The 11,811-nt window shown below is 38.8% G+C and overlaps 1 protein-coding gene across 1 annotated transcript; it reads left to right on the forward strand.

Annotated features, from left to right (window-relative positions):
* The first annotated feature begins 1,362 nt into the window (after positions 1-1,362).
* LOC118816200 (cytospin-A-like) lies at positions 1,363-10,584 on the forward strand. The gene is made up of 8 exons (XM_036582718.1): positions 1,363-1,678; positions 3,586-3,676; positions 5,488-5,566; positions 7,696-7,750; positions 7,884-7,980; positions 8,782-8,898; positions 9,356-9,415; positions 10,229-10,584. The coding sequence occupies exons 1-8, from the start codon at positions 1,659-1,661 to the stop codon at positions 10,316-10,318; spliced, it is 609 nt and encodes a 202-aa protein (XP_036438611.1). The 5' UTR covers positions 1,363-1,658; the 3' UTR covers positions 10,319-10,584.
* Positions 10,585-11,811: the final 1,227 nt, after the last annotated feature.

The following is an 11,811-nucleotide window of genomic DNA, read 5'->3' on the forward strand; positions in this document are numbered from 1 at the left end:
TCTTGAATTGTTGCACTTTTTGCCTGCACAGTCTTTCACATGGTGGTGAACCACAATGAAGTTTTTCAGTTTCAACATTTGATATGTTGTCTTTGTACTATTTTCAATTAAATATAGGGCTTAAATAATTTGTACATCTTTGCATTGTGTTTTTATTGACATTTTGCACAGCATCCTAACTTCTTTGGAAACAGGGTTGTATATACTGAATAACTCAAAGTAAATACTGAATACTTTATTGCAAATACTAGATAATTCATAATAGTTACTAAATAGTAGATACTGAATACTTTATAATAGTTAGTAAATACTTCGTAGTAGTTATGTGACGGTTCAACAGAATTCAGACGCTTGCGGATAAAAAGGGCAAACAGGGTTTTTTTTAACGTTCGGCAAAGGCGTGGTCAAAAAACAAGCGTGGGTTGTAGCCAAAAAACACAAGAGGATCACCAAAGTGATCATAACACCAGGCAGCCAAAACAAAGGGAATGAGCAAAGATCGTGGCCGAAACAACAAGCCAAAAAGGTCAAAAACACAGATCCAATAACAAGCAAGCAAAGGTACAAAAGGGCTAAGCAAAAGACAAGGTCAGGTAAACAAAGAAATGGTCATAACAGGCAATATCAACCACTCAGTAAGTTCAGAAAGAAGAATACCTCGCAACGACTATGACTAAAGCCCGGGCTTAAATACTATGCTAGATTAGTCATATGACAACAAACACAGGTGCAAGATATTAATATTCAGGGGATTGTGAGCGCTGATAGGTGCACGAGTGATTGTCCGAAGTCATGTGATCTTCCCAAGGGATTGTGGGCAATGGAGTTCGTTCCGGACTCCGAGTCCAAGGGGAGTTGCTCAGACACGTGATCTCCCAAAGCATTCTGGGAAATGAAGTCCGAATCCTGAGGCGTGACAAGTTACAGAATAATTCATAGTAGTTATGATTAAAGCCTAATGATTAATAACTGAATGTGGAGTTCAAGGGGTTAAAATATATTAAAATTAATTGATTATATTTTTGGATACAGAGTTACTAAAGTGCACTTTATGTGTTTCCTTTTCTCTGTTGGTTGGTGTGTATATCCTCCCTGCTGTCAGACAGAGCGGGCGGAGTGGGAGCAGTTCCAGTCTGACCTGCGGGTGGCCGTGTCCGTGGCTGACCGTTTGAGGTTGGAGGCAGAGGAAGCCCTGAGGAGCCTCCAAGACACTCATACAGACACAGAGCAGCGTCTGGTTGAGACAGCAAGAGAACAGAGCCTGAGAGAAAAAGAGCTGGAGAGCATGAGGGCCCAACTCACAGAAACACAACACACACTCTACACACTCAACGTAGAGCATCAGCGCATGCTGGCTGAGCTGGACACGCTCAGACAGAGGAGAAGGATCAAACCCTGCGAAGATCAGCAGACCATGGAGAGGAGTCAGACTGGAGCAGATAAAGAAAAGAGAAATCAGGGCACAATGACAGACCACAGGTCTGAGTGGAGGGTGGAGAGGCTGGAGCCAAAGACAGAGGAGTGTAAATTAAAAACTACTGATTCACAGAAGCCTGGAGAGACAGAGGAATCAGAGAAACGTCCCAGAGGACGACAAGAGACCGAGGACAGGAGGAGAGAGGAAGGTAGTCCCAGTGAGAGAGGCACGGAAGATTATAATGCTGTCCGAGAGGTCCAGGTGAGACCACCATTAACAAGGGCTTGAATAAATTTAATTAATTAATACTGGGCTGCCACGAGGAGAAGTTTTGGAAATGGTTTAATAAACATATTGACGTATAAAATCACTTAATATTTTTGTATTAATTCTCTTAGTGTTTTTCTGTGCAAATTAAATCAGTAAGTGCCAAATTAAAGAGCTTTTAAATACAATTTTTAATATAATAAGTATAATCTGTATTCTATTTGTACACACAGCTGCTACGCGAGGGATATATACCCCTAAATTCCCCACTAGGGGGCAGGTCAGGGCAGAAAAATCCTCCGGGCAGTATCTACACATTTCACTACTTCTGATTCAACACAACAGGACCAACAGTAAACAGTCTGCTGCTGACTCTGTCACATTGTGCTGTTCTAAGTACACTGACTGGCCACTTCACTAAAACCACCTCATTGTTTCTACACTCTGTCCATTTTATCAGCTCCACTGACCAATCAAGAGCACTTTGTAGTTCTACAGTTACAGATTGTAGTCCATCTGTTTCTCTGCGTACTTTATTACCCTGTTTTTCAATGGTCAGGACCCCACAGGACCACCAGAGCAGGTATTATTTGGGTGGTGGGTCATTCTCAGCACTGACATGGTGGTGGCGAGTTAGTTTATGTTGCGCTGGTGCGAGTGGATCAGACACAGCAGAGCTGCTGGAGTTTTTAACCACATCTGTGTCGCTGCTGGACTGAGAACCAAAAACATCCAGCCAACAGTGTCCTGTCGACAGTGTCCTGTGTCCACTGATGAAGGACTAGAGGATGACCAACACAAACTGTGCAGCAGCAGATGAGCTACTGTCTCTGACTTTACATCTACAAGGTGGACCAACAAGGTAGGAGTGTCTAATAGAGTGGACAGTGAGTGGACACAGTGTTTAAAAACTCCAGCAGCACTGCTGTGTCTGATCCACTCGAACCAGCACAGCACACACTAACACCCCCACCACGTCAGTGTCACTGCTGAGAATGACCCACCACCCAAATAATACCTGCTCTGCGGTGGTCTTGTGGGGGTCCTGACCATTGAAGAACAGGGTAACGTTGGCCGCTTTTCCACAATCGAGCCAAATGGTTTTCAGGGCCGTACTGGCTCGTGAGACCGGAATCAGGAAATATTCAAGAAAAATACACGAATGGCTAACTGCTAACAGGCTAATAGCAACATTAGCCCACCACAAACACGCTTAATTCCGTCTGTCACTCCAACTCCAGTCCCTCAGAGTGCTCTCCTCTCGTCATCTTGTTTATCCTCTAAACAGGTGGTATTTGAGCAATGGTTACTGAAAAAGCCTGTACTGCGGTGTGTTTTTACCTGTAGCCGGATATCTACATGAGCATTAGCATCACCCGGCAGGATACAACTCAAAGCGCCACAGAACAATTCTGTTTTTTATCTTTGTCACTTCAACACTAATCATTCAAATTTGTGCTCTCAGATACGAGTCTTTATCCTCTAAATGGGTGTTTTTAGTGATCGGTTCGCTAGAACCGAGCCCGTACTGCAGCGGAAGGCACCGGCGCACTCGCGTTAGCTTAGCCTAGCAGGCTACTGCTTAAAGCTCTAACAGAGCAGGTCCAATTTCGGCTTTCTGTCACTCCAAGACCAATCAGTCGACTTTCCTCTCGCTGTTAAAAGTTTTTATTGTCTGTACTTGTGATAGCAGAGCAGTTAGTCGAATCAAACCTGCACTGTGGTGTTTGGATCTCTTCAGCTAAGTTAGCTAGGAGAGAAGAGCCAGCTAGCCTTAGCTTAGCTAGGAGGCTCCAGCTTCAGACAGTAGAGAACAGGTTTAATTTCTGCTTTCTGTTCCTCTAACATCAGTCACTCGACTCTGAGACTCTAAACAGTCATGTTAATGGGTTTTTCTGCAGGAGTCTTTCTCAGATTCCTCTGCCTGCTCACTCATCATGTGTCCTGCCTGGGAGCTCCCAAAACCTCACCAGCACAGCAAGCCCGATCAAGGTAAAGCTTAGCTTTGTTCTTTAGGGGATTTAACAGTTACTAATTAAGAATGATTTGTTTATATAACGGAAAAGATTGCACTGAATTTACTGAGGAGTCTTTGAAAGAGAAGTTTGTTAACAGGTGGAACCAGGTGCACCAACAGAGCTTAGAAAAGACTTACATAATACCAAGCGAGTGAACACTGCACCTTTTACACCAGCCAGACATGAGGTCCTAGAAAAGTGAAGAAGAAAACTGAATTCTTCATTATTTACTATGAATCTTCAACCTAATGTAGACAGTAGGGGTGGAAAAAATAAGGTATTCTTAGATGCATCACAATTCTCACTTTTCAGATTCTGAATTGACTGACAAAACATCATAATCAGATTTTTATATAGGTTATGAGTTATTCAGAATCTACTGTGAATTATTCAGTATCTGCTATGAATTCTTCAGTAGCTAATATGAATTATTCAGTATCTATTATGAATTATTTAATAACTCCTATGAATCATTCAGTATCTACTATAAATTATTTAGTAACATATATGAATTATTCAGTATCTACTGCAAATTATTCAGTATCTATGAATTATTTAGTAATGTATATGAATTATTCAGTATCTACTGCAAATTATTCAGTATCTATGAATTATTTAGTAATGTATATGAATTATTTAGTATCTACTATGAATTGTTTAGTAACGTCAATGAATCATTTAGTGACTCCTATAAATTATTCATTAAAACCTATGAGTTATTCAGAATCTACATTACTGAATTATTCAGTATTTACCATGAATTATTCAGTAACTCCTATGAATTATTCTGTATCTACTGTGAATTGTAAAGTAACCCCTTTAAACTATTCAGTAATTGCTATGAATTATTCACTAACTTGTATAAATGATTCAGGATCTACTATGAATTGTTTAGTAAGGTCTATGAATTATTCAGTATCTACTATAAATTATTCAGTAACTACTATGAATCTCCAACATAATGTAGAGAGTAGGGGTGGAAAAAATAATATATATTTAGATGCATCGCGATTTTCTTTTCAGATTCTAAACTGACTGACGAAATATCATAATCAGATTTTCATTTAGTCTTCATGTTTTCCCCACTGCAAAACACCGTATTCTCACTAATGTATGTGTGTTTGCAGTGACAAAGAAATTTGGTCACAAATTTTGAGTATAAGAAGTAAAAGGCCCAAAACCAGAGTGAACATTATCCTACATAAAAACACGTATGTAAGTTTATGTAAAATACACTGTGAGCTATTCTGTACACAATATGTGACACAAAGATTAAAAAGATCAAATATTAATTTAAATTTAGATTTTAGTGTAAACCTGTTAAATGGTGAAACACGTGTGCAGTAAAAAGTTTAGGCTACATTCAAATTCCTCTGAGCTAACACTGCTTAATAATGACGAACACAGGTAGAAATCAAATAATTGTACAGTTATATTTTGGCATTCTGAATTGAAATGGATTCGAACTGTAAGGTGCCCTGTGAGATTCCCACACTTACTGCACTATCCATCTAAATCTGGACAAATAAACATTTTCCAGCAGAAACTGTACAGAAGGAAACAGACACACTGTCTCCAGAGCACAGCTACACAGCCAGTTTGTACAATAAATCAGTCTTGCTCTCTCTTACTCTACAGTGCGGTGACTGTCCATTGACTATGCTACCTGTGTGAAAAGCATGCAAATATTTGAATTAGTGTCTTTACAGGCTTCTACAGAGTTTGTTAAAAGAGAATATAAAAGCCTTACGGTGCTGCTTTTCCTGATGTGTGCTGCATGCATAGAATCAGGAGGCAGTAAAAGGAAGAAGAACGCCTGAGCGGCTGTTACAGAGACAGGACAGCTGGTCCAGAAGCCTCCGAGGTGAGGACCACAGTGATCTGCACATGCACAGTGAAAAGAAAACAATCTCAGTTCTGTCTCATTTAGGCAGAAATCGGATTGGTGCCTCTTCAGCCTTGTAACATAAAAGTGATATATAACTCATTCAGAGTCATGTTAGTGTTCTCCATCAACGCTCTGGGCTACTGTGTGATGCTGTGAAGGAAAACAGGAAGACTGTGAGTTTATGCTCTGATGTTGATGCTGCTGCATGATAGCCATGCTTGTTTTGTAGTCCTGCTTCCTTTAATTTCATTTTTCGACTTATTAAATGTCTCATGTTTAAGCATTCCCATTGTTTTATGTATCCATTTCATAAATAGGGCTACATAAATGCAGGTTCTTCTATCATTTTTGTTGTTTTTATAGGAGATACAAAAAAGTGCATGCAAACATGGACAAAAAATTAAAAGAAAAGGCTGAAAAATGGTGTTAAAACAGATAAAGAGTGAATTTGTCTTCCACAGAGGTGCACATGTGGATGAGCTTCAGTCTTCTGATGGAGGTTAAAGGGCAATATTTATGTCCAAAAGAGTTTATCCACCCATGCGAAAAAAAAAACAAAACAAACAAACATATATTTTGCTATATTTGAAATATGTTAAATGCATGTGGGTTATTCTCCATTTGGAGTGGGAATTCAGGTGAATACATTTTTAAAAAAATCTATTTCTTTCATCCCAAAACTAAATAGGCTTAATATGTCCATTAACACCTGTTATTATCATATATGCATAAAGGAGAGCTTCATTCCAAACATATTTTACAGTCACTGGTGTTTAATGAATATGGTATAACACCAGTGACTGTGACTCCAGTGACATTCTGGTTAAAATAGAGAATTTTGTAATTAGCTGACTCGCTGGCAGTCAGGTGACCTTGTGCAAGTATTTAAAATCAGTAATAAAAATGATATATGGCATTATTTTGACAACATTTACCCAGCCATTAAAGCCCATAATACCAGTGATACATAGAAGTTATGTGCTGCCTGATAAACTAAATTATTAATAAAATAATGACATACAGTGAGCAAGTGTGGACTCTCATGTCTTGAGATGCTTCCTCTCTGGGTAGCCTTGACCCAAAAAAGCTGTTTAATAGAGCTGAAAATACTGTGTTAAAATGTAACATAAGGGTCCTGATAACACCAGTGACCAAAATCTCTGTGACAAATTAATTTTTTACATAAAATACATATTTTTAAATGCAGTATAACGTTAATGAGATAAAAAGTAAACGTGAATCTGCCTTATACAATTTCCAAAGTTAAACCTCTTAAAAATATTGTTTTATATTAAAAATGGTTTCTCAAATGTTGAAAATTGGTTTTATGTCAAGCTGTTGTACATATGCAGAGTGACTATGAAATAGGATGAATACGAAAAATCAGAGAAATCATAGGGGAAAAGTATTATTTAATTTTAGGTCAACTGTGTAAATGTGCATACTTATTCTTGGAGCTGTGCCTAATATTTTAAACATCCTTTTAAGCCCTGCAAATTTTGTGACATGGTTTCCCACTATAAATGGAGAATGACCCATTTCCATGCTGAAATACATTCCAAACACTAAACTGTATTTCAGAATATATTGCCATATTCATCAAATCTATTTTAAAATACATTTATTTCTAAATGTATGGGGAAATATTGCACATAGAAATGTACCATACAAAAAAAGTGTACGTTTTTGTCAAATGCATTTGAAAATGTATGAAAACAGCTGGAATACGGTCTAATGCACTTTACTGTGTGATACCTTTTGAAATGAATTTGTATTCATTTTAAGAATTTGTATCTTCATTTTAAATAGTAGCAAATGAACCTTTAACATGACAAAAGCAAGTGTTGTAGGTATTGATACTCTGTGAAAATGCAGTTATGATTTGATATCTTGTGTATTTGAAATACATTAATACATAAATCTTACTGCTTAATGCATAGTATAATGCAGATCACAGAAGTCAGTGCCGTTTAGTTCTGTCTGTAAACGTTGTTGAAATGACATACCATTGAAAGACATTAATAACAAATATGAAGAAGGATTTTTAAAAAATATATTTAACAAACACATTTTTTTTCTAATGGGTATGTTTTTATGTCTGACAGGTAAAGATGACGACCCGGGCTCTGACTCACTGTCTCCATCAAGCAGCAAGATCAGGTCGGATGAATTAAGTAGAGGTCCTTTCTATAATAACGAGTGCATTAGCCTGAATTATGACTATTATTATGTGGGTGTTAATGTGTAGTTTTATCCCTGTGGTGCCCATGCTGCTCTGTGCCTTAACCTTCAGGCCTCAGGATGGTTTCAGTTTGCTGCTGCGGAGACACGGCGGGTCCAGGAGAAACTCTCTACTCCGCTGGTGCCAGAGTCGGACGCAAGGATACAGAGTGAGACTGATTTTGATCTAACAGCCTCAAACTACAACCAAACTAGAACCATGAACACTCAAAGAACCCTATGCATGATAAAAGTTTTCTTTGCATCATGTAAGTGCTCTTCAGATTGATGGAGAATGTGCTGTAGATGGTCCTATACAGAACCTTTCTGAATATTGCTCTGTATAGCACCAAAAAGGGTTCCTCTGTTGTAACAAGCCTTTGCATGGTGGAATGGTTCTTCACATAAATTGAGAATGTGTTGGTTCTATATAGCATAAAAAAGGGATCTTCTATTGTAACAAGGCTGACATCGTAATGATAGAAGAACACTATTTAGTGCTATACAGAACCATGCACATTCTCCAATAATCTGAAGAACAATTTCACAATGCAAAAATTCCCCAAAGAACCTTTGAAGAACCATCCTTTTTAAGCGCGCACTTTAAAAACTCCACAATGGCATTTTCAATTACAACCGACTATAATGGGTCTCATTCACCAATATCTTCCTAAGTTTGTTCTTAAATGTGTTCTTGAGAAAAGTCCTACGAAAAAGTGTACGTCAGATTTATGACGTGTTCTTAAAGCGCAGAATTGTTCACACCTTTGTGCTCTTGAGTGTGTGTAGATTCTGTTCTTACCCAAGAACAAATCCCAAATAAGAAAACACTGGTGAATGTTAGAATCTTTATGAAAACTGTGTAAGTGGGTTTTAAGAAGAAATTTCTTCCTTATAACAGTTGGTGAATGAGGCCCTTTTTCTGGCTTTGGCAGCACCAGCCGCTAACCCCCACTCCATCTCTTCAACAGAACATAGAAATCACAAATTTCAGCAGCAGCTGGGAGGACGGTCTGGCCTTTTGTGCTGTTTATCACTCCTATCTGCCCACACACATTCCCTACAGCTCGCTGAAGGCTGAAGAGAAGGTAAAAAGCAAGAGTTTTGTCCAAAGCAAATAATTCCTTGACAAGATTTGGCACACTGAAGCCATTTTCCATAGGCTTTTGAAATGTCTTGTTGGAGCTTACACTCAGCCCTCAGTATAATCTAAATAATGTGACCACGATGAAGCAGCATGTCACTGTTGTCAGAACAAAACCTCGTATCTCCAAATAGTAACTTTACAGGAGAAAAAAAAAACATACTCTGCTTTTAATGTAAGTCAATAGAACAGTTTTTGGCCATTTCTTTTGGCCCATTCATAATGACAACACGCATTTTTAAATATGTGAAAAACTGAAAAACAAAAATGGAGATCAAGGTTTTATTCCGACAGCAGTGATATCTACCCTCTTCATCATGTGCCCTAAAAATGTTCTTTAAAAAGACAAATTATTCGGTAAATGATTTGAAGACAAACTGAGTTTAAACATTGTGTTACAGAGGCAGAACCTGGACCTGGCCTTTCATACTGGTGAAAATGTGGGAATTAAAGCTACACTGGTAAGTCCAGCGTCAAACCCTGCAGAGATTACAGTCAAACAGGCCAGGGCAGGTTTCGGCAACCTAAATGTTAAGAAGAGCCATTTTGTCCTTTCAATAAAAATCAAACCACCCTGGGAGCCACAACATTTTATGTCCATTTTACCATTGTGGCTGTAAATGTGTCTCAGTATGTGATAATGTACTAGTATAGGCTAAAAAAATAAAATCTAAACAAAAATGCAGGCTTACTTTGCTCTGCCTCAAGCTTTAGCTCAACTATAGCCGCTTTTCTCGCATCTCTAACATCTCCAAGTCCAACAGTTTCTTGTAAAATGTGTCTCAGCTGACTTTTTACTTCTTGTTTGAATTTTCCTGTTCCACCTTAAATGGTGCCTGAGGTGCCAGAATGTAACTGCTGCACCATTTAAGGTGGAACAGGAACAAGAGGCCAGCGAATGAGAAACTGACTACAGCTTTGTGACTTTTTTGTGTTTGACAGTTTCTTGTTGCAGATTAAACTTATCAGGAAACCAGCTGGAGTGATAATAAATGCAAATAAGTCCATTCGTCACCAAACTATTACCTAAAACTCTTATTACTGCTGTGGAGCCGCAAAAGGGCAGTAAAAGAGCCGAATGCGGCTCCGGAGCTGCATGTTGCCGACCCCTGGGCTAGGAAGTAGTTTGAGAACATAGGATAAGCTGATAGAACAAACTTATTGAATTTATTACGTTTTTGTTATTATCACTTTAGTTTCAAACAGGAGAACATTTCCAGACTTTTGGACTGATGAGAGCAGATTTTAATGGACGTGTCTTTGTTTCCCTGCAGACGGTGGAGGAGATGCTGAGAGACGAAGGCCCCGACTGGCAGAGGGTTCTGGGTTATGTAGAAAGCATGTACCGCCACTTTGAGATGTGAGCTCATCAGTTAATCTTCCGTTTTATCCTCCACCATTTTTAGATGTAATTTGCACAACAACGACATGAAAGACCAATCTGAGAAATGCCAGGACTACAGAAGTGTAAAACTGCCACAGATGCAGTTTACCGTACTTGGGTCACCCCCCTGGCCTTACTGTGTTTGTCTCATGACCAGTGAAACGTCTTCTGAATGATTAAAGCACTTTATTTATTGCAGTGTAACAGGCGAGCAACGGATCACAGGGAACTGACAATCTTAAATAAAAGGGGAATTCCACTGCTTTTTCAAAATTTCTAAAAAAAAGTCATTTGTTTACACTGGTGGTGATGGGAACCAGACGTCAGAAAAATTTGATTCCCTTTAAAAGCTCCTTCACATTTACATTACAAATAGTTACGAATACGGTGCCTGATGTCTGAGACATTGAGTCTGTTTAATAATCTGATAACTGCAGAAAATCGGATTGTGTCAGTAACTGGTTCAGTGTGTTTTCATGCTCTTGAGTAATCAGATAATGGGGAAACTCCAGGTCTACATGAGTCAGGAAGTAATCAGATTTCTGCTTTAACCAGCCAGTAAACTCACAGAAGAAGACGTGACGTAAACATAACATAAAACTCACATGCTGCACCTTTTTTTTTTTTAACGTCGAGTCACTTTACCTGAAAATATGAACATACATCATCTAGAAGATGAAGAATATTTAAATGCTTCATTTTGTCCAGCATGTAGTCTGTTTCAGCGTCACCCCAAAAGTGTTGTGCTGCGTCTCACGGGTGCTGTGTTAAACGGTTTCCAGAACACCGCTCTGTTTTCCCCACACGTGCAGACTGAGAGAAACGAAAGAAATCAGAGCGAGGTGTCCGCAAAAAGGCCGGTGTGGCTGCAGGCTTTCAGTGCAATAAAGCAGGAGCACACAGGATCAGTTCTTTGAAGACTGACCAGTTGATTAAGCAAGTAGAAGCAGGTGTGCTCTACATGTTTGGAAGGAAAACCTGCAGCCACACCAGCCCTTTGTTGATAAGATTGGACACCCCTGGTTTACATGCACTGAAAACCCTCATTACTGAGCTCACATCCAGCCTCTTTATCAGATTTCTAGACCTTAATCTGATCTAAGAAATCAGAGTATGCTGTTTACAAGACCACTTGAATAATCAGATAACTGCCAAAATCTGATTGTGATCAGATTATTAAGTGCAAATTATTAAGAGAAAATTTGGGCTTAAAACATATTGTTACAATCCGTTCATGGCAGAGAGGTACATTTCCCCATCATAAACATTCCATATAAACTCAGAAGACTCGTGTAGGTTCACAGGTGGTTTTGGACAGTAAATAAAATGTCTATATTTGTGTTGTAGTCATGGCGACCCCTGGTTCCTATCACCACCACTGCAAAGAAATCTGAGTCTCTACAATCAACCATTTCACACTGAACCACTCTGTTTACAACTCAAACACTGAATTATGCAGACATTTTGAAAAAT

Source organism: Colossoma macropomum, unplaced genomic scaffold (assembly GCF_904425465.1).
Source record: "Colossoma macropomum unplaced genomic scaffold, Colossoma_macropomum, whole genome shotgun sequence".
Taxonomy (NCBI): domain Eukaryota; kingdom Metazoa; phylum Chordata; class Actinopteri; order Characiformes; family Serrasalmidae; genus Colossoma; species Colossoma macropomum.

Bases quoted from the DNA above. Each gene is read 5' to 3' on its own strand.
- LOC118816200 (XM_036582718.1), top strand. From the start codon at position 1,659: ATGCTGTCCGAGAGGTCCAG. The intron at 8,899-9,355 runs GTAAAAAGCAAG...ATTGTGTTACAG, and splicing joins CGCTGAAGGCTGAAGAGAAG to AGGCAGAACCTGGACCTGGC. The intron at 9,416-10,228 runs GTAAGTCCAGCG...GTTTCCCTGCAG, and splicing joins TGGGAATTAAAGCTACACTG to ACGGTGGAGGAGATGCTGAG.